This window comes from Dreissena polymorpha, chromosome 7, assembly GCF_020536995.1.
Source record: "Dreissena polymorpha isolate Duluth1 chromosome 7, UMN_Dpol_1.0, whole genome shotgun sequence".
NCBI classification, from domain to species: domain Eukaryota; kingdom Metazoa; phylum Mollusca; class Bivalvia; order Myida; family Dreissenidae; genus Dreissena; species Dreissena polymorpha.
Window position 1 is genome coordinate 74,967,926 of NC_068361.1, and position 23,895 is coordinate 74,991,820.

The window sequence follows — 23,895 nt, forward strand, 5'->3', positions numbered from 1 at the left end:
TGGGTTAATTATTTGTATGTTTAATGTCTCAAAATCTGCACATCCAAATGATGAAATATTTAAAAAAAGGAGTTGAAAAACTATAACAACATGATGTGACATACGATTATAAAAAATGCGCGCAATTAATACACTTATTTGGTGTATATGATAATACATAACACGATGACTCTAATGGAACACTGACATATCTTTATACTCGTTCAACCTTGCGAACTGGTTGTTTACCCGGTCTATGAATTATAAATGTTACTACAGATTGAACATTTTTCAATTAGCACGCATTCCTGTAAATCTCAGCTTTCAACGGTAACATACGAAAGAAGCCCAAACGAAACAAATCCATCGATCAATCAATCTATCAATCACTAATCAAGCAACTCAATCAATATATATATCTTTCGATAGATAAATCTGTGGACGAGTCTTTTACACGGTGGGTGGGTGAGTTGGGTGATCGTTCGTTCGTTCGTTCGTTCGTTCTTTCGTTCGTTCGTTCGTGCATTCGTTCGTTCGTTCGTTCGTTCGTTCGGACGGTCGGTCGGTCGTTCGTTCGGACGGTCGGTCGGATGGTCGGTTGGTCGTTTTCTTCTTGTTTAACACCACTATTTCCTTATTCCATTTAAAAACCAACTGGTCTGCGTTAACACTTTGGTATACTAGAGTTGACTGTTGTGCGCTTCAAACTAGAGTTGTCGGCTGTGGTACGTAGCAACAAAGAAGCTTTACGACGCAAACATTCCGTGCAGACACCGCTCCGCATCACTTGTAAATTTCATTCAAAGAGGTTTTAGTATCATTAACCCTTTTAATCACCTGAGCTTATTCTACCGTGCTGAATTAGTTACAAATTCCTGTTTCTAAAAAACAAATTGAAATCGATAGACTAGTAGATGCTTAACGATTTTAGGCCGCGCACACAAATCTTCTTGGTTTCCGAAGTTTCGGATGTCTTCGTTTCGGTGGTCATATAAGGGTTATGGTAAGGCAGAGTTAGGGTCCCTTTAGAAAAAAGAAGATATTTTTGGGCTAGTGTCACGCGTAACAAACAACTTGAAAATAGATGCATGATGAAACTTGATCAAGCGAGCCGCGTTCTGGTAAAACGGGACTTAATGCATGCAGTCCGTTCAGGCTTATCAGTGACGAAACTTTCCACACATGCAGTAAGCCTCGTTTTTTCACAGAGCGCGAGTCAAACATAGCATCCAGAATAATTATGAATTCCGAACCCTGGTACAGTAATATGCTAATTGCAAAGTAAGACATTGCCTTTTTATGCCCGATAGCAGGCGGAAAGTGGTGATAACCTTGAACTATTGACGCCTGCATGGTTTTTAAACATGGTCACTCTATTATCCTTGCAGTTGAATGCTATTTATTTTAAGACGGATGTTACATAAAATGTTTTTGCGAGGAATATGGCATTACACGCGAAAACTGATTCGAGAAAGTACGATCCTCTCGCTTGGAAAACGGTGCTTAATGCATGTGCAAAAATGTCGTCCCAGATCAGGGACGACACTTTCCGCCTAACATGGATTTTCACTAGGAAAATACTTTCTTCAAGCGAAAAATACCGTAAAAGCGGAAAGTGCCGTCCCTGATTAGCCTGCACATGCTAGTCTGGGGTTACACTTAACGCAAAATGCATTAAGCCCTGTTTACCCAGAGCGCGGTTCATATTGATTGGGATTGCACTATGCTTGGCCTTACTCGTAGACTTGTGACGTACCGGTAGTTGTTGAACACCAATGTTTGTTGCCCTGTTGTTTCACATTCATTATATTACGGGTTTGTTGAAACTGAACAAACAGTCGTATACTCTAACGCCATTCATGGGAGCCATTTTAATTGCAAATAGTCCGTCATTTATTTCGGATTAGCATTGATTTATTGTTCAAAATAAAAGTGCTTGGATACATATTGCGTGGTAGTGGATATACACCAGAAATTCATTATTTTTAAGATTCATTATGTTAACAAACTGTAAATGAAGATGCGAGTCAGATCATTAACAATAAATATGGAATAGACTCGAAAAGACTCCGATGTTATTTTGCGTTAATCCGGAAACGTTTGTGTCCTTAGAGATTTCTGATTCTTACTTAATAAAATATACACTGTTTTTCAAGTCTGAACTAAAACATGCTGTGTTAGATAATTACATGCTGTCACCAAAATTACATATATCAAGGAATTTCAATATAAAATGTAGACACATATGTTCTGAAACTAAAGTAAAACCACATCTATACACCTTTGATATTAATAATATCATAATATCATGGATTTAAGAAGAAATTATGTTCCTTGAAAGCCAAAATATCTTATATTCATGCATGCTAAACAGCTGATACGCCATGCTGGCTCAAAGTAGAAGATGTATATAATTACTTTAAATTATTGTGATATATACAATTCAGGAAACTTGATTAATCCAGTTTTATTAGGACTTCACGATTCAACACGCGATGCACTAAATGGCTTCCTTTTACCCTTAAAAAGTCATCAATGATATTGATTCCAAATTTTACCTTTTAAAGAAGTCATCAATAGTATTGATTCCGAATTCGTATTATCTCGTGCAATATTTAGCAGCTTCTGTGATTTTCAATCAACTAACGTATACACGAACTGCAATATTCGTGGAACACTAAGAGTCTGTCAGGAAGCTTCGCTGAAAACATATTTTGCAGTATAGAAAGAGTTTGGCATTCAAATCAAAGCGCCCTCAGCGTTCCAAATCAAAAATGGAGAAAGCCGGGGAAACCGGAAGTAACCAAGTTTCTAATAAAGCAACTGCAGATGACAAATCAAGCGCGGCGCAATTTTTCGAATCGAATTCAAACATGGGAAAAATTGAGGCACAGGAAAGTGAGGACGTGAAAACTCAAAAGCAGAATATGGAAATTATCAGGCGTATTCTGGAGAGGTTTAATTTGGAGGAGTGTAAGCGGAAATATGAAACTCAGAACGTGGTGGAGTATACGTTAGATCCGAATGATTTCGCTTACGACTGGTGAGTTGTGTGATACTTTTTAACCACTGTATACCTACTGGACTCTTCCATTCTTCTAAACTGGATCAATTTATTTCCAAAATAAGGGATGTCTAGTATATTTATTTCTATATTAAGAATATTTCTTACAGAAATTCCTTTAAGCAAACAGCGCAGACCCTAATGAGACGCCGCATCATGCGGCGTCTCATCTGAGTCTACGCTGTTTGCCAAGGCCTTTTTTCTAGACGCTAGGCATAAATAGGTTAATTAAATTGGCACATTGGACTAAGCCTGTAAATTTGGTTTCTATTTTAAAGAAAGCAAATCGCGATTAAGTTTTGTTCTACATTTTCCTATTTATGCAAATCTAATAGAACATAAAAAGCATTATGTGAAGTTAAATCGCATGACATGTAAATAGAGGACGAAACGTTTCCGAACGGCAAACGTTTTGTACCTGATAACGTCTTTTCAAAACTTGATTTGCTCAAATTGTTTTGATACATATGTTTTTACTAATTGTAAACTAAACAGACCAACAGTGCATTCGAAGTTCGGTTTCTTTTCAGTTTTCATGCACTGAAGCACAAATTATTCTAAATTTATATTTTATCCTTATCTAATGTTTTATGCATTAGTGAACAAAGAAATACTTGTCAATAGCGTATCATAAAAATCTCTCCCTACTAACAGAAGAGTTTTCCGAAATCCTTCTATCAAATCAATACGTATACTTTGTATCCCACATTGCTTTATTGTGCAGTGCGGAAGCTGCATGTACGAAATGCTTAGGATTATTGTTTTCGTATTGTTTAAATCGCGGGAGAACTAACGTGATACATTATTAAGCTTTTTGAATGATTCACTTGTGTTTTTGTGTGTATTTCACACTTCCAACAAGTCTTAAACATGTTTTAATGATTGTATCAATTATGTCTGAAAAAATCAGTCATGTTTTAATGATTTTACATGTACAAATATGTGATTAAAACAGTGATATGTGTCTGGCCATTTGCGAATATTTTCCTTATTCTGTGTTGTTCAAACGTTGTCCGGTTGAATGATATTCCGAAAGAAACGTGAAGTGAGGAACTTTCTTTTGTTTTAACTTATATGTTCAGAAATTGATCAATTCGATCAATTTTATGATTCTTAAACTCAACAAAAATGTTAAAAACATTAAGGGTATTTTGTTCAATGACCTATTTTGCTCAACATTTAACGATTAAGAGAGAAATACACAATCTAAAAAAGGTTTTTAATCTGGTCGGGGTATGTTTAGGTTAGGAATATAAACGTACGTGCCTTTAACAACATTATTGTTTGTGCACCTTTCGACGAATGAACATCGACGGCGTCATCGGATATTAAATACAGTGGACACATGATTATAAATGTTTTAAAACTCTAATTTATTGTCCGTTTTAGCATCTGGGGTCTATCGCGATGGTTTATCGTCTAGTCTATTACAATAACTTGCCTATTGTTTTTGTTGCAATATCGTCTGTTTAAAAAATGCGTGGTCCTTTTTCAGCGACGACAACTCCGTCTGATAGTAAAGTTTAAGCACATATCGATTTTAACAATATCTTTATTAATTTGTATATTACAGCGATGTATCATATGTCAGTACGATAATATCTGTTACACCGGCATGTTTTTTGTATTAGCTATAACGTGTATTGTATGTTGCGAAAATGTGTCGTCCGTAACATTATCATGATTTCTTTACAACAATTTCGCATGTTTCTCGTCTGTCGTTGTGATAATGACGTCTGCAACAATTATTTATTGTTTATCACAGCAATTTTCCGTCCGTTGCTATTCATTATTGTTTTTCATTTCAATTTGCTGTCTGTTCCGATACAGTGATGTATATTACAACAATGCGTTATCTATTGTCGTACTTTAGTCATTGCTTTTGTAACAACATGAGCCCCGTTCTGGGAAAACTGGGCTTAATGCATATGCGTTAAGAATTGTCTCAGTTTGCACAGGCTAATATTGGACGACACTTTCCGCCAAGACTGGATTTTCGTTCAGAAAAGATATCCTTTAAACAAGAAAATATATGCATTAAGCAGGATTTACCCAGAGAACGGCTAATATTTAATTGTTTATTGACGAGTAATTGTCGTCTGTAACAACGGCGTGTCGTCTATTTTAGCTCCCTGTCAACGACGCGCGTGCGACAGCGTCTATGTGACCTCATGGGGACTGACGTCATCAGGCTGAACGACAAACGATATTTCCAGAAGCTTTCCGAGCGATTGCAGGATGAATATGAGGTTATGCTTTGCACCTGATGGTTATCATGAAGATGATGATGATGATTATTATTATTATTATTATTATTTTTTTTTTTAATTATTATTATTATTATCATTATAATTATTATTATTATAATTATTATTATTATTATTATTATTATTATTATTATTATTATTATTATTATTATTATTATTATTATTATGTTGCTGATGCTGTTAACGGTGCTGCTATTGCTAATGATGATGTAAATGCAGATGAACATGAGTATGATAAGGATAATAAATAATGCTTCTAATTCTGGTGAAGTTTATGAGAATGCAACTGCTGACGAGTACTTATATGTTCTGAAAGAATATCAAATTAAGTTCCATTAGTAATTTAGGTTCATACTACTTATTGTAACTTATTTGCACCGAAATTGTCAGACCATTTGAGGCACTCTGGGTAAAACTAGTCCCCTGATGCCTTTCAGGGCATTGTTAAAGAACAATGTACCAAGTATAGTTCACTTTACAAATTAATAATAAGTAAATGGTAAAAAGCGTTAAGTAAAGAAAACAAAAACAACTATTGTTGCAGACGATTATGGACAAACAGGAAGAGGCGCGCGCAGCCTCGGAGGAACAGCGTATCCGGCGCCTGATGCTCGAGGGAGTGATAGACGCTCCCAATGACTACCGCGCAGTAGTACACGGCACACACCACAAACCGCAGACGAAAAAGAAACTGAAGTCAGGAAAACGACACGTGAGTGCGCGCGATAAATAGAGCGCTGACTAAAACTGTTACAATGAAACTGCATTGTAGAGTAATTGATAATATAAAAAATAATGCTGAAATGTAGATACATCTACAATTTAGAATAATAACAACAAAAACGTACGAAAACAATTCCAAAAAAAAGAAGATGTTTCGTTTTACCTAATTATAAAATCGTATACATTATCGTAGTATTACAGTGCTAGTAAGGTTGATGCTATAAGGACTTCAATGTATGAGTCTGGCTGAGGGAAAACGGGGCTTAATGCATGTGCGTAATGTGTCGTTCTAGATTTGCCTTTGCAGTCCGCACATGCTAATCAGGGACGACACTGACCGCTTTTATTGAAGTTTCGTTTACAGGAAGTCTCTTCTAAACGAAAATCTAGTCTTTGTGGAAAATGTCGTACTTGATTCGTCTGCGAAGTCCGGACTTAACAGGCTAATCTGGAACCACACTTTTCGCATATTCATTAAAACCCCTTCTCCCAGAGCGTGACTCATGTGCATTTTTCTTCTTTGACAGTCGTCTGCTCGCTCACACCGCGAGGCGACGGGATCTGCAGGATCAGACGAGGAGGGACAGACGAAAACTAAGAAAGAGGTGATTATAGCCATTCATAGTCGTCGACATCATCATAATCATGCTTATTTTTGTGGTCATACAGTTCGCAATCACTTTCATCTGATTCAATATTTTTAGCATCACCATAATCATGGTAACATTCACCGTCTACTGCTCAATCGCATCATCGCTTTGATTGTAAACCGATAATATATCGAATATATTAGCTAGATTGATATGCAATTTGATCCTTGTAATGTGATAGTTTACCGAGAACCATCACACGATATTACCCAACAAAAGTTTACACAATTAAAGGGTCTAGGATCTCTAATGTAAGTAGAATCTTTGATCAACTTCTTACGACAAATTAAGCTTTGATTGGTTTTTGTATTTAAATAATTAAACGTTCCTGAATTCGATTCCAATTCAAAGTTGTGGAGGTAATGAACACAAGGTTATGAAGATTGTGATGATTTTGACGAATTTCGTTGACAATTGAATCGTGATGTGAATATACCATACTGTGTCCAGTAAAACGGGGCCCCTAGCCTTATTGCGCCTCGTTCTGATAAAATGGGGTTTATGCTTGTTTGTGAAGTGTCGTCCCATAAAAGCATGTGCGGCTCGCACAGGCTTATCGGGGACGGCACTTTCCGCATAGACTGGATTTGGGTTAAAAGAAAAATACCTTTAATGAAAACTACAATAAAAGCGGAACGTGTTATCCCTGATTAGCCTGTGTGGACTACACAGGCTAATCTTGAACGACCCTTCACGTACATGTAATAAGTCCTGTTTTCAAAGAGCATACCACAATCAACCCCTTTATTTCTACAGGAAGTGGAAACCCAGGTTGGCTTGATGTCCGGTTCCAGGCCTGGTTCCCACAAGTCCTCGCTGCGCATGCGCGCCTCAAACGAAAATGCACGAACGCCATCGAGACGAGTCTTTATCGACGACAAAGAAAACGACCGCGCGCAACAACAACAACAACAACAGCAAACTTCAAATGAAGTAAGTAAATGTTTCCGTATGTGTGTTGATATATGCATGATAAGCACGATATGCACGAAATACATGCATGCTTGTATAGTGTGTTTTTACATATGCTTGATTATTCTTGCATGCTGTACGCCCGTTTGTAAACGGGTTCTCATTGGTGAAAGCAATGTGGTTGGGGGCGAAAGCTAGACTAGCGGGCGGGCAACTTTATCCAGAATAGATGTATTTTCAAGTACCTTGACAAAGTGTGATCCGCATGAGGCGGATTGTCGCGCGCGAAGCAAGACCCTATGTACAAGGCCAATGCCACAATTAACATTCACAGGTCAAATACTTAAAAAGGAAATAACTCTGAATTAACTAAAAACTTCATCCATCATGAATATATTTTTATGTAACTATACGGAAATGATAAGCAGATTCATACAGAGTTCGCGAATAAGAAATAGACCCAAGTCGAATGTCAATGTCACTATTCAAGGTCAAGGTATAATATTGTCTTGGAGATTTTTTGTGAAGTATGATTGAATGTTACTATTATGGCTCGATATGCCGCCCAATAGAATCATGACCTATGGCTAGGTAACATTTCAAAGTCCGCCGTCAAATATAAGTTATAAACCAGGGCCTGTATTCACCAACCACCTAAGGAAAAAAAATAAAAAGGTTTTTTATTTTGCCTTAGTTTTTTAAGTTTTTTCCTTAAATTTGAGGAAATGCCTTAAGTCATATTTACAAAACTCCTAACCTTAGAAATGCGCCTTAGGTTGACCGCTTCTTTCCTTTGTCAGGAGCATATATTTCCCACCATGGCTGGACATATTTTTTCCAAATATGTTGGTATCCTGCTTCAAACCTCACGTGTTATGATAAATAACACCGAGTAAAGGCTATAATGTATAAAGATAATGCGGCGCTTCTGTTTTGCAGGTATTATGTTAAACATGCATGTTGCGTATTGTGCTTGTTGTGCGTTTCTTTATTAAAGTTTCACACTCGCCGCTTATCTGAATATATACGCACCATAATCGCTTGTGTGACACAGATGCATGCGCGTCCTCCTCATCACGAAAACGTTTTACGGAGTCCGTCGGCCTGCGGTACTCATCGGAAGGAGCGGCGGGTGCAGTCGGCAGCACCGCGCCTAACTCGACGAGAGAACGGAAGGACGTCGCCGGGAGAATCTGAAGTATGAGAGTACAGAGTTGAGATATTAAAATAGTAAAGTGTGATATGTGTCTCACTCTGGAAAAGGGTGTTTAATGCATGCGCGTAAAGGTCCGTACCAGATTAGCCTGTGAAGTCCGCACAGGCTAATCAGGGACGACACTTTCCGCTTAAACTGGATTTTCGCTATGAAGAGAATTCATCTAAAGGGAAAATACCCTAAAAGCGGAAAGTGTCGTCCCTAATTGGCCTGTGCGAGCTGCCCAAGCTAATCTGAAATGACACTTTACCCACATGCATTAAATGCCGTTTTCATAGAACGGCACTCATATGTGATAAAGCGTGTGGTAACAGAACAGAACAGAGATTTTATTTAGACTTATACATAAGTGCATCGTCTTAATACATACAGTATAGAAGTAAGTATGTCACGTTTTCAGTACATAAAGTTCAGTACAAATAAAAAAATACAACAAATAAAATACAAATTAAGAAAATGCATATAGTATACTTTCTAAACATATAATGACAAAAAGATTTGTTATTGATACCGGTTATATGGTATTATAGATAAATGAATAACGAATTACACATGCTTCTTTTATATATTTACACGCGTGATAACGTCATTGAGAAGGGAGACCATTCATTAATGATTCTAAACTATGGGCATTGTCTTTTTAGTAATGGTAGTTATAAGTTTGGTACCTTAAACAAACATATTTCATTTTGAAGAGACTTGTATACATATTGTCGAAATTACAATTGTCCAGTTTTGTATCAGTTTATAACATTACAAGAAAAGTGTACATCAGAGGGGAAAATAACACTAAAGGCGTAGACTCGCGCTGAATATACATTTATGTTTTTGAGTTAGCCGGTATTATCATTAGACATTCATAAAATCACCGTGAGCGTTAACACGCGAAATGATAACATACATTGTTATTTGGAGTGTTTCTGTTGTTTACGTTGTATTTTGTGACTATAATCTGAGACGACACTTTACGCACAGGCAGTCAACCTCGTTCTCCCGCATCGTCGGATACACACGACTAATTCATTCCGTTACTCTCCAGCATTCGATAAATGGAGAGTAACGGAATGGGCCGAACGTGGGTATCCGACGATGGTTCTCCCGGTGCAAGGCTTATATATTAAATCGGAATTCGAAAGCTGTGAATGCTTATGCCAGTGATGTTTTCTTCATTTAACTACATTACTTTTAACACAATATTTTATTGAAATGGACATCAAAGTTCAAAACACTTTCGTGTGTACGTGTGTTAAATGAATGTTCATGATGTACAGGCTTATGTATTATATCAAAATATAGTTTTTAACGTTTAAGCCAACACTCATAATCATATATTGTATAATTATACATACATACATTTTCTTGACAGTGCTTTCTTGCAAAGGTACCCTAGTATATTATGAAACAGTTTATTGTGTTCTCTTATTCTATATTTTTTGGCATACAAAGTTACGTAAACAGAAAGAGGTAATCCATATTATTTTAATTATAAGAACTTTGAACTTATATATTATTTGCACCCATATTATATTCATATTGTTATATTTAAAATAATCGTTTTATAAGCAGGTATACGCATATGCATGAAGTTTATTTTGTAGTTGTGGATGCACCAGTAATGATCTATATTAACAGTGTTGTTTCGTAACTGAGTTGTCCATATCTTGTGCTGATCTTTCTTGATTTAAATTTGCTGCTAAGTATCAAGTTTTAGTTCTTCCATCAAAGCGTCATTGTTTGAAATTTTCTAAATGATTCAGTTATTTATTCCATTTAAGTTGTGAGTAACACGAGTTGTGCAAACAAAAGTTAACGAATTAACGAACACAAGTTTTACGCACCTGCCAATCCTGATTTGTTTTGCGATATTGGCAGAAACAGACCACTTATTTTTGGCCAGAGCATTGACCTACATCTTCTTAGGACAGCTTTCTGCAATAACAACACATGTTGACGACAATAAACATAATAAAGCTAAATTGTTATGATTGTTTTTATTTTTATTTTTTTTTAAGTTATATTTTTTAGCAAATACTCGTAAACTGCTATTCAAGCACACATTGGGCGTATTTCAGTCCGATGGAGAGGTTAATGACGGAGTTGGGTCGGGGGATAGGCCATTCGACACCCAGAGTCTTCCGGACCGGAACGCCCACCGGATGTACTCAAAATACTCCGTATACGAGCCGGAAAGGGTGTCCAGACTTCGCGGGGCCGAGGTTAGTGTCATAAAAAGAAGTAGATGGGCCCAGTTCTGGGAAAACTGGGCTTCATGTAAGTGCGTCTTTTCACAACACTTTGCTCATGACTGGATTTAAGTTAAGAAGAGTATTTAATTTAAAAGAAAAATACTGTGAAAGCGGAAACTGTCGTCCCTGATGAGCATGTGCAGACTGTACACAGGCTTTTCTGGGACAAGTCACAACATTTAGCCGAGTATTCCCAGATCGAAAATTATATACACAAAGAGAGGATTTAAGTCGTGTTTATTTTTAAGTTTATATATTAAAATAACAATAGAAAAAGATTAATAAATAAACTTAAAATGTATGTTTGCTTCAACTTTTTGATTTTTTGTTTACAATTCTTAGAAATTTATGAATTACGTTCCGATAATGTATGTTGGTGTTAAAATACTCGTTAGATACCTAATAATAAAAACAAGTATTGCTTCCTTATTTACTCTTTAATAACGTGATTTATTGTTATTATTATTGATACTGACTCATTCAGTACAACGGTATTCTGTTCTTTCTGGTTACATCTATTAAATTTGTTTTCCATTTACAGACGGTAGAAGGCCTATATGCCATCGCGGAAGAAATAGTTTCACCCGTGCGAGCGCGTGATGACACAGACCGAAAAGTAGTTCGCGTTCCAAAACAAAAGAAAATGACTACGTCGTTGTCCTAACATTGTTTTTATGCACTAACGTTTGTATAATCTATAACACATGTGACATTTGTGCTATTCGTTGTTTTGAGCCTATATAAAATCTTCATATAAATCATGCGACAGTTTTTGTGGTTTGAAAACTACTTACGCTTATAGCTCGCCAAGATTAACCGGATATTCGTGAACTTTATGAGCAGAAATTATGTGCCACAATTGTTTTCCGTGTTTGTATTCGGTTTTGTTCGTTCCTGCATATGCCGAAAGTATGTCATTTATTGCGATAAACCGAAGAAGATTCGGTATTAACTTGTGGAAACAAATACAAAGTATTAATTGTTACGGTAACTAAATGCATTAAAATATAAAGGTCCGTGTCCGATTAATTTTGGCAGGCGATACATGTGCTTATATTTAACAACGAGGCGGGTTGCCTCTCATGCTAAATACAATGTTGCCAGATTGGCTTGCAAAACCATTTATAACGAGTTGTGTAAACACGTGATTACAAAAATCACATTTACCAAATATATACACGTGCATTTACGATATATTGCGAATACAATTTTTTCCGGCCCTTTTCTCTTTCTCGTTATACAGTCTGTCTCTTTACACCTATGTAATAATGCACTGTACCGCACATATTGTACCTTGATAATAAAAAAAAAGATTTATGGCAATGTACAAATACTGCACCATTGATACATCGTGTTTGCATAGCTGATGATATTCGGTGCATAAACTTTTACATTTAAAGAAAGACATGGAGATTTAGGTGCTTTCTTTCATTGAGCATCCAAATAGAAGAGGGACTTAACTCGTGTATCGTTAATAATTCAGAAACGAAATAAGACAAACCTTCACACAACATTGTTGGCTTTTTTTGTGGTTAAAACACTAACACGTTATGTACACATTTATTCAACTTATTTGAAGACTATACCGGCTATTTGTGCCCCGGCCGGGAGTGATAAAATAAATCATCCATTGCAAGTTTGCATATAGTATTTTAAACAACCCTCATATATCAGGGGGCAGGATCACGTAATTTTGTGGGAACCGGTAAGAGGTGCTTTTGTTCGAATAACTTTTTAAAACAATATTTCTGAAGAATTTCAGCTAGTACATAACATGCAGATTTGTATATACTGCTTATGGCAGTGTGAAATAGACACTTCAGAATTACTTTATGTAATTAGCATTTGTTCTTGTTAAAAAATCCTATGTGTACTGCATTCATTTATACGGTTATGCTTCACGCAACGTGACATTTTGTCACCGATTTCAGACGTATTCAATGATTTATTCTTATACCTTATGATATCGGCACAAACTGCAAGAACAACTGTTTTTTATGCACTACAATTTTTTGCAAATGAATTTCAAGAACTTAAGATATTCGCAAAAATAAAGTTCTTAACGGTGTGTTTACATTCTGTCCAGTCCGTATGTAAACACCTGAAAACCCCGTTCATTCTGCACCTGATATATGTTCCACGTATGCATGTATAGCGTTCCTGTTGTCGCAGAAGTAATAATTCGCATGTCTGCTAAATAACATAATATGATAAAAATAGCGTTGTTTATTTGTATCAACTTTGTATCGCCTACTCCACTATAGATATTCCATTATACTTCAATGGTGAGTATTTGCTACTGTTTTATTTCAATATTATTGTTAACTGTTTTGTAACTAACAACTGAAGTAAAAGTTAATGTCGATTACGTCAAGATGTTGTGTTTATGAATATCTCATAATGTTACATTGTACACTGTCTCCTATTGTTCATATTCTGTTTTATATGGTTATTGATTAATATATTAAACATACAATTTCGGTTAAATGTTAAATGTAGATAGTAAGCACTATTTTTCTTCAGTTTGTATTTAAATTCATAACCTTACATGTTGCTGCATGTCAGAAATACTGATAAATATTTTAAACGGATTTTCATGAATAATATTGAAAAGGACCACCAAAGAAAAAGTATTAAATGTTGTTATTTTGGTTGGTTATATGTCAAGTATTACAAGTATTGTTAAAATATATAAAACATAATACAGCGACATAGTGGAATTTGCTTTTTACTAAATTGAATAATGCATGCAAACCCATGTGTTTGTTTAAGGGCAAGAAAGCGTACTGAAAATCATCCAACGGAGCTCGCAGTCTACAATCATCCATAGGAGCACGCAGTCTACAATCATCCATAGGAGCTCGCAGTCTACAATCATCCATAGGAGCTCGCAGTCTACAATCATCCATAGGAGCTCGCAGTCTACAATCATCCATAGGAGCTCGCAGTCTACAATCATCCATAGGAGCTCGCAGTCTACAATCATCCATAGGAGCTCGCAGTCTACAATCATCCATAGGAGCACGCAGTCTACAATCATCCATGGGAGCACGCAGTCTACAATAATCCATAGGAGCTCGCAGTCTACAATCATCCATAGGAGCTCGCAGTCTACAATCATCCATAGGAGCACGCAGTCTACAATCATCCATGGGAGCACGCAGTCTACAATCAGAACCGATGGAGCCCTATCTGTACCTACAAGAAAACAATTAGAGTCATGCTCTGGGAATACCGGGCTTAATGCGCATGCGCATTATGTCACCCCAGAGTAGCCTGTGCTGTCCGCACAGACTAATCTATGACACTTCCCGCTTTAATGGAATTTTTTGTTTAAAGGAAGTTACTTCTGCACGAAAGTCCAGTCCAGGCGGAGAGTGCCTTCCTACTTGGCTTCTGTAAACTGCACATGCTAGTCTAGGAAGAAGTGTTACGCACATGCATTAAGCGCTGTGTTCCTAGAGCGAGCTTCATTCGACCCAGAGCGAGCTTCATTCGACCCAGAGCGAGCTTCATTTGACCCAGAGCGAGCTTCATTCGACCCAGAGCGAGCTTCATTCGACCCAGAGCGAGCTTCATTCGACCCAGAGCGAGCTTCATTCGACCAAGAGCGAGCTTCATTTGAAATAACCTTTATTTAGATTTTTATTGTTACGTGTGTCTGTTTTATTCAACGTTCATAGCATAGTTCATGTATAAACTACAGATATGTGTTGTAAAATATGTATTTGTTTTCATTGGAACAGGGTTGTGCACATACGCTTGTGCATACACAAAAAGAGTAGTTTGTGATCATACACTTGCCTGAATTATTTTTTTTGTTTAAATCTGGTAGCCTACAAAAGCGTGCAAAATATAAATATAGCAAACATAGCATGGACGTTTAACTATGCACATTTACGATGTGCCGATTACTATCGTTGTATTGCCTTTTTTTACATTTCGGATAAATATATATTACTTCTTTTTTTGTTTGAATTTATGAATTGCCTTTTGTATCAGTAAACCTTGCAAAGATGCCTTTTTTTTCGAAGTAAGTTGCCTTTGGAAAAACAAGAGCGAATACACTTAAATCAGACGTGCTACTATGAATAAGTAACATTGATCGAACATTATATAAACTACGTACATAATGCATTATTTTATTTTACTTTTCTAAAAACAATCACCAGTTCGACCTTGCAGAAATGCAAACGAAACTATTGAGTAGTTTTGTGCTGACTGATCTTAATGACGAGCGTATACATATAGTTATTAAATCATTCAACAATTCATAGTTTAAACATATTGTATATAGACTCACATATGTAAAACCCTGTGGGATAAGACATTACGAGGCTCCTACACATATGTAATTTAATGTATGGTTTTGTACAAAATGTGTTATTTCTCAATGCGTTTAACTTTAAGTATATGATACGATGTAGCATAAAATAAATTTTTAAAAGACAGCAATTACTGTTTAATTGATAAACTGATGTATGCGTGCATTTGAACATTCGTTGATAAATAAAAGACAACACATCGATCTATTACTACACGTCGAATGTTTAGCTTGACAAAAATTGTAATATGATTTTATTGAAATGACTTGTCTATACACCGTTCAAATTACGCAACATCAAAAAGGTAAAGCTCATCGACCAGACTGCGAGCAAAATACCCCAAATAAAATATCTAAAGCATATTTTGTTTAGTTACCTTAATCCCAAAAATCAAATATCTGTTGCTCATTGAACGAATTGTTAACTATACGGAATATCCAAGATAAAATACAATGTACAAACATCTCATTGACCTGAATGCGCACTTTAAAGAATATCCCAAATCAGATATCTATAGCTTACTGACAGGAAAGTCAAGTGCACAGAAAACCCTAAATCAGATATCTACATGTATAGCTAATTGACAGGAATGCCAAGTGCACAGAATACCCCAAATCAGATATCTATATGTATAGCTAATTGACAGGAATGCCAAGTGCACAGAATACCCCAAATCAGATATCTACATGTATAGCTAATTGACAGGAATGCCTGCACATAATACCCCAAATCAGATATCTACATGTATAGCTAATTGACAGGAATGCCAAGTGCACAGAATACCCCACATCAGATATCTACATGTATAGCTAATTGACAGGAATACCTGCACATAATACCCCAAATCAGATATCTACATGTATAGCTAATTGACAGGAATGCCAAGTGCACAGAATACCCCATCTCAGATATCTACATGTATAGCTAATTGACAGGAATGCCTGCACATAATACCCCAAATCAGATATCTACATGTATAGCTACCGGTAATTGACAGGAATGCCAAGTGTACATAATACCCCAAATCAGATATCTACATGTATAGCTAATTGACAGGAATGCCTGCACATAATACCCAAAATCAGATATCTACATGTAAAGCTACCGGTAATTGACAGGTATGCCAAGTGTACATAATACCCCAAATCAGATATCTACATGTATAGCTAATTGACAGGAATGCCAAGTGCACAGACTACCCCAAATCAGATATCTACATGTATAGCTAATTGACAGGAATGCCTGCACAGAATACCCCAAATCAGATATCTACATGTATAGCTACCGGTAATTGACAGGAATGCCAAGTGTACATAATACCCCAAATCAGATATCTACATGTATAGCTAACTGCCAGGAATACCAAGTGTACAGAATACCCTAAATCAGATATCTACATGTATAGCTAATTGACAGGAATGCCAAGTGTACATAATACCCCAAATCAGATATCTATAGCTAATTGACAGGAATGCCAAGTGTACATAATACCCCAAATCAGATATCTATATCTAATTGACAGGAATGCCAAGTGTACAGAATACCCTAAATCAGATATCTACATGTATAGCTAATTGACAGGAATGCCAAGTGTACATAATACCCCAAATCAGATATCTACATGTATAGCTAATTGACAGGAATGCCAAGTGTACATAATACCCCAAATCAGATATGTACATGTATAGCTAATTGACAGGAATGCCTGCACAGAATACCCCAAATCAGATATCTACATGTATAGCTAATTGACAGGAATGCCAAGTGTACAGAATACCCCAAATCAGATATCTACATGTATAGCTAATTAACAGGAATACCAAGTGCACAGAATACCCCAAATCAGATATCTACATGTATAGCTTATTAACAGGAATGCCTGCACAGAATACCCCAAATCAGATATCTACATGTATAGCTAATTGACAGCAATGCAAAGTGCACAGAATACCCCAAATCTGATATCTACATGTATAGCTAATTGACAGCAATGCAAAGTGCACAGAATACCCTAAATCAGATATCTACATGTATTGCTAATTGACAGGAATGCCAAGTGCACAGAATACCCCAAATCAGATATCTACATGTATAGCTAATTGACAGGAATGCCAAGTGCACAGAATACCCCAAATCTGATATCTATAGCTAATTGACAGGAATGCCAAGTGTACATAATACCCCAAATCAGATATCTTCATGTATAGCTAATTGACAGGAATGCCTGCACATAATACCCCAAATCAGATATCTACATGTATTGCTAATTGACAGGAATACCAAGTGCACAGAATACCCCAAATCAGATATCTACATGTATAGCTAATTGACAGGAATGCCAAGTACACAGAATACCCCAAATCAGATATCTATAGCTAATTGACAGGAATGCAAAGTGCAAAGAATACCCCAAATCAGATATCTATAGCTTATTGACAGGAATGCCAAGTGCACAGAATACCCCAAATCAGATATCTATAGCTAATTGACAGGAATGCAAAGTGCAAAGAATACTCAAAATCAGATATCTATAGCTTATTAACCGGACTGAACACTGTACATAAATAACAAGATCAAATACCTACCATATATCCTATTGACCAGACTGGAAACCGGTCAGAAAAGAAACTATATGTTCCTCGTTTATATACATATATAGAGAGATGATTGACCTGCTAACCCTACATAACACATGTACACAATATCATATGTCTATAGCTCGGCGTCAGATAATATTAGTTAGACATATATATGATTTATTAAAACACATTACAAAATTTGTATTGTGTAATTTCTCATATTGGAGACCAATTTCTGTAACTGTCCGGTTAGCTCAGTTGGTAGAGCGTCGTGCTAATAACGCGAACGTCGTGGGTTAGATCCCCACACTTGTCAGATCTTTTTCGGCAGAATTACGTCCGACAAATTCAGTTGGAAATGTGAACTATTAAGACACATATTACAATAGTTGTATACATGTATTATCATATCTCTACAGCTCATTAAACGGACATCAAACTGTACAGAATGCACCAAATCAACTCTTTACTACTAACTGGTCGGAATGCACACTTTACCGACAACATAAGATAATAACTCTCTATAGCTCATTGACGGGACTTAAAACACGTATATTAGTAATGCATGCCATATTATCGCACGTACTATCAAAGGATATTATTTTCAAAATCTAGGCCAACCACAATCGACTGACGTTAGAAACAATCGAATTTAGTGGTCGTTTCGAATAAATATTATGTATTTGTACTATCAAATACGCACGCTTTCTACTGTTGGGAACACACCAAATGCCTTAGGGTTATTTTAATGTATTATTGAAATAATTCAACGTATTGATAACGTTCCCTTAATCTAGATATTACATTAACCATCTGCGTCAGTGAACTATGTCATGGATGTGAACGTTTCATCTGCCACATACCCATGCAGTTTAGTTGTGTGCGTGTCCAGTGTCCACCCACATATTTTAAATTAATGTAACACTGCTAGCATTGAACACATTCTATTTATAAGTTGCTTTTTAATGAACAATAGTTCTGCGAGCGAACACAATTGTTATTAAACATGTGTACCTCGCGTATAAGTATTATTTGTCACCACTTGTATCATTCAGCAAGAACGAAAAATCTCACAGTTTTGATGAGCACGTGGAAAACTAATTACAGCAAAAGGACAAACCGCCTCTGTCGTGACCATCGCGTGAAGATTAATTTACACTCGCTTCGTTTCAATATTGCAGGGTTAAACGATTGTCTGGTTTTCTAGGAATTGCTAATAGAGCAATGAGTTGGTGTGAATCTAATAAGTTTGATAAAGCACATGCAATACCGTCTATGATTGGTCGATCATAGAGTTAGAAAGATAAAAATATGGAATTTTTATTTTTCCGGAACAGAAATAATCACTGAACTCACTGCGTGTTTTTAGATTTATAAAATTAATAAATTAACTCTGGGGAAACTGAATTTTAATACACAGACGGTAAGTACATGAGTTATTGTATTGTCTTGTGCGACATGTACGAGTACCGTGTATGACAAACATAGACTAAATGGACTTTTTTCTGTCAATGATCTGACTTACAAAGTTGAACAACAATAATATTAAAAAAATACCGCTCGTTTCCATGTATGACAAATATGAATTTTAATGATCGCCAGTTTGTTTGCAAATTGTAATATGGACATGGCGGTCACAATTCACTCGAGTATCCTTGCGCTACTGAATATTTTATGTATGCTGATTTTAAGATACACACAAAAACTAAAAAATTAAATAAATGTAACAACTGTATATTATTCGCGCATGTCTATATATTATATATATATATATATATATATATATATATATATATATATATATATATATATATATATATATATATATATATATGCGAGGAATAATTCTTTCTTTTGTTTTTCTTTTATACCACTATGGAAGGTTGATATAAATTATATTACCAAGTTTAAGCGACATAGTCTTTAATTCAAGATGTATATATGCAATCAATAAAATAACAATATTGTTATACGGCGGAAACATATGACTTAGTGTTACAAATATTGCTTTTAGTTTTAAAATTAACTGTTTATGTATACATGTCCGTTGCCAACTCTTATTATAACAAATAATGCAGAATATCTTTTTTAAAGATATTTCTTGTTGTTGTTTTTTTAAATGGAAGTTTACAGCTTACGTGGTGGATTGCAGAAACATTGTGTTGTACGATGAATTTTTTTCGATAAAACTATAAACACAGCATTCGAAGTCGTAATTTAACGTGTTTTCTCCCCATCTATATTATATACATATATGGAAAGTTTAAAGGGACCTTTTCACGTTTTGGTAAATTCACAAATTAAAAAAAATGTTTCAGATTCACAAATGTTCGTTGTTTGACATTTTTTTGTGAGGATCTAAAAACCTGAACGTTATAAAGCGTTGCAACGCGAAACGATTGAATATTTTGGAGAGTTCTGTTGTTGTCGTTATATTTTGTGACACTACGAGGATTGCTTGTATAAAGTATAAATTACAGCGGTTATAGTATGAGAACAGTTGGCCGGGTGGCCTAAGCGATAGACTTTTACTCCTGCGGTCAGTGGTTAGTGGATACATATATATATCGTCCGATCAATCAGCTGTCTATAACTTAAAGCAAGTTCTTACAATTTAAATATATACATGTAAATGTCATAATTACGCATTTGTCCTTCGTTAATCAATGATCCGTACACTTTTTCATCAGTGCACAATGACACACATGGGGCACCGTTACTTTTCTTATTTTCTGCAAATCTATCTCAACCATTTCATAACCAGAACTCACAAAATGCGGACGATAATCAACACTGCGTCCTAATAATTCAAGTTCCTCAATCCACTATAAATAAGCCGCGCGTTGGGAAACGGCCGAGGCATAATGCACGTGCGTGAAGCGTCGTTCCAGACTAGTCTGTGACGTCAGCACGGGCTAATCAGTGACAACACTTTCCGCCTATGTGGTATTTCGTATAAAGAAAGTCTTTTCTTAACAAAAATCCAGTCTAGGCGTAAAGTGTTGTTCATGATTAGCGTGTGCGGACTGCAGGCTGGAACGAGACTTTGCTCACATGCATTTTGTGCGGACTGCAGGCTGGAACGAGACTTTGCTCACATGCATTATGTGCGGACTGCACAAGCTAAGCTGGAACGAGACTTTGCTCACATGCATTATGTGCGGACTGCACAAGCTAAGCTGGACCGAGACTTTACTCACATGCATTATGTGCGGACTGCAGGCTGGAACGAGACTTTGCTCACATGCATTATGTGCGGACTGCACAAGCTAAGCTGAAACAAAACTTTACTCACATACATTTTGTGCGGACTGCACAAGCTAAGCTGGAACGAGACTTTACTCACATGCATTATGTGCGGACTGCACAAGCTAAGCTGGAACGAGACTTTACTCACATGCATTATGTGCATACTGCAAAAGCTAAGCTGGAACGAGACTTTACTCACATGCATTATGTGCATAATGCACAAGCTAAGCTAGAACGAGACTTTACTCACATGCATTATGTGCGGACTGCACAAGCTTAGCTGGAACGAGACTTAACTCACATACATTATGTGCGGACTGCACAAGCTAAACTGGAACGAGACTTTACTCACATACATTATGTGCGGACTGCACAAGCTAAGCTGGAACGAGACTTTACTCACATACATTATGTGCGGACTGCACAAGGTAAGCTGGAACGAGACTTTACTCACATACGTTATGTGCGGACTGCACAAGCTAAACTGGAACGAGACTTTACTCACATGCATTATGTGCGGACTGCACAAGCTAAGTTAAAACGAGACTTTACTCACATACATTATGTGCGGACTGCACAAGCTAAACTGGAACGAGACTTTACACACATACATTATGTGCGGACTGCACAAGCTAAGCTTAAACGAGACTTTACACACATACATTATGTGCGGACTGCACAAGCTAAGCTGGAACGAGACTTTACTCACATGCATTATGTGCGGACTGCACAAGCTAAGATGAAACGAGACTTTACTCACATGCATTATGTGCGGACTGCACAAGCTGAGCTGGAACGAGACTTTACTCACATGTATTAAGCACCGTTTTCCTGGAGCGACGCTCAAATATGTTTTTGCTTATTACAGTGCACTTAACACAGCTCTTGAGAAGATCAGAATTATAACAGATTCCAGCGAAAGGACGCATCGCGGAAACGATACGCTTCATAATGGTGGATACAAGGGGCCTGGCTCTGGTTGTTCTGCTCGTATCAAGATGCGTTGTCCATGCGATTCCTATTCCAACGGATGAGGCGGAATACGGTGAGCTATATTTTGATTTTCTCTGCTTATGATCCATCGAGTTACACGATGATACACTGACATTGGCCCGCGACATGCGAACATGGATCATATGCCATAATTATGTGGAGAGCGTAGCTCAAACTCAGCCTATGCCGCCGCTTAGTCTTAACAAGAGCTACCCTTTCTTCTAATGAGATCGCGGGATCGTGCATGTCTTTAACCCATTTATGCATAGCGTCTAGAAAAAGGCCTAGGCAAACAGCGTAGACCCTGATGAGACGCCGCATGATGCAGCGTCTCGTCAGAGTCTGCGCTGTTTGCTTAAAGGAATTTATGTAAGAAATATTCTAAGTATAGAAATAAATATACTAAACATCCCTAATTTTGGAAATAAATTTATCCAATTTAGAAGGATGAGAGAGTCCACTAGGCATAAATGGGTTAAAGCAGACAGCAGAGCTCCTGACCAGACTGCGCGAATGCCTTAATATTGTTGATAATGATAAAAATCGTTAATTACGATGATTTACCCGACGCTGATGATGATAGTTGCGATGATGTCGAGTAGTCTGCTGCTGATGATGATGCTAATGTTGACTTGATGCGAGTCTGCATTAATTGACGCTTGCATTTCAGTGACAAACGCGCCCGCCGGAAACGGTCTGACGATAGCAACAGGCGACGCGTGTACAAACTGTCTGAATACCGACGACGACGATGAAATTAACATTCCAAATTTCGTTCGTTTTGCCCCCGACATCAGAGGCATTCCGAATGAATTTGAATATGGCGACAATAGTGGATCCGCTGCTGCATACAACGACCCGCCAAAGCGAGAATTTCTGAGCGCGGGCAAGAGGAGGAGATTCCTAACCGGAATTGGCCCGAATAGGGTTGAAATCGTGGCACTGGGGAAACGAATTCCCCACAACTGCGAACTGGCGAATATGACCTTAAGATTGTTGATGAAATACTTTAGCATAGGCTTAGTCTGCGGCGTGAGGGTCAGAGTAATTCGTCCTGGGAGAATGGCCGGGAAGTGAGGAGTTTGAAAATTTGGAGCATTGTGATGCAACGGGGAAAAAAGGCACTAAAAGCATTTTTATTGTACGCGTTGGATCTTGAGCAAGACACTCGAATTTGTCACAATTTTAAACAATGTATACTTTTGTATAAAACTTGTAATATCAACTAAAACACGACAACTCGAATAAAACGCATATTGCACCTTTTACGGTCTTGTTAGTGACACTTTGAATGCCGTTTGATAGTCGCCTCATGCCAATCTACGCGTCGCACCATACGACGCACCATACGACGCACGCGACGCACCCTACGACACACGCGACGCACCAAACGACACACGTGACGCACCATACGACACACGTGACATACTTATATTTTGGCAGGAATTGTTGCATCGAAATTTGAATGTCGTTGTTTAATATGAAGTGTCGCTTCGTGTGTTGCGTGATTGACGTGTTATGCGATATATATATATATATATATATATATATATATATATATATATATATATATATATATATATATATATATATATATATATATATATATATATATATATATCACAAACAATCTGAAAAGAGCAAATCGATGTGATTCGGATTGCCAAAACTTTGGGAAAAAATCCGTTTTGG

The 23,895-nt window shown here is 36.9% G+C and overlaps 3 protein-coding genes and 1 non-coding gene across 11 annotated transcripts in view; 3 read left to right on the top strand and 1 right to left on the bottom strand.

The window, feature by feature from the left end:
- Positions 1-11,820, top strand: part of LOC127837042 (uncharacterized) — a 34,817-nt gene extending 22,997 nt beyond the window's left edge. For 5 of the 7 annotated variants that reach the window (XM_052363800.1, XM_052363802.1, XM_052363806.1 and 2 more), the window contains 7 exons: positions 5,172-5,292; positions 5,855-6,022; positions 6,561-6,638; positions 7,440-7,616; positions 8,650-8,793; positions 10,884-11,027; positions 11,599-11,820. In XM_052363800.1, the coding sequence (XP_052219760.1) occupies positions 5,172-5,292; positions 5,855-6,022; positions 6,561-6,638; positions 7,440-7,616; positions 8,650-8,793; positions 10,884-11,027; positions 11,599-11,721 (955 nt within the window). In that variant the 3' untranslated portion in view covers positions 11,722-11,820. Of the gene's footprint in view, positions 1-2,628; positions 3,023-5,171; positions 5,293-5,854; positions 6,023-6,560; positions 6,639-7,439; positions 7,617-8,649; positions 8,794-10,883; positions 11,028-11,598 lie in introns of those variants that run through there. The other 2 variants (XM_052363803.1, XM_052363801.1) reach the window with 2 other exon arrangements.
- The window catches only part of LOC127837041 (apical junction component 1 homolog), a 223,371-nt gene that overhangs the window by 112,819 nt on the left and 86,657 nt on the right, over positions 1-23,895 (bottom strand). The window lies entirely within an intron of this gene.
- On the top strand, positions 18,205-18,277 carry Trnai-aau (transfer RNA isoleucine (anticodon AAU)). The gene has a single exon. It is a non-coding gene; the product is annotated as a tRNA-Ile (tRNA).
- On the top strand, positions 22,089-23,469 carry LOC127837043 (uncharacterized). Its single transcript, XM_052363807.1, has 2 exons — positions 22,089-22,255; positions 22,874-23,469. Exons 1-2 carry the CDS (start codon positions 22,162-22,164, stop codon positions 23,278-23,280), a joined length of 501 nt encoding a protein of 166 aa, XP_052219767.1. The 5' UTR covers positions 22,089-22,161; the 3' UTR covers positions 23,281-23,469.

Excerpts from the sequence above, each read along its gene's own strand:
- LOC127837043 (XM_052363807.1), top strand. The coding sequence starts at position 22,162 with ATGGTGGATACAAGGGGCCTGGCTCTGGTTGTTCTGCTCGTATCAAGA. Across the intron at positions 22,256-22,873 it reads AACGGATGAGGCGGAATACG|TGACAAACGCGCCCGCCGGA; the intron begins GTGAGCTATATT and ends CTTGCATTTCAG.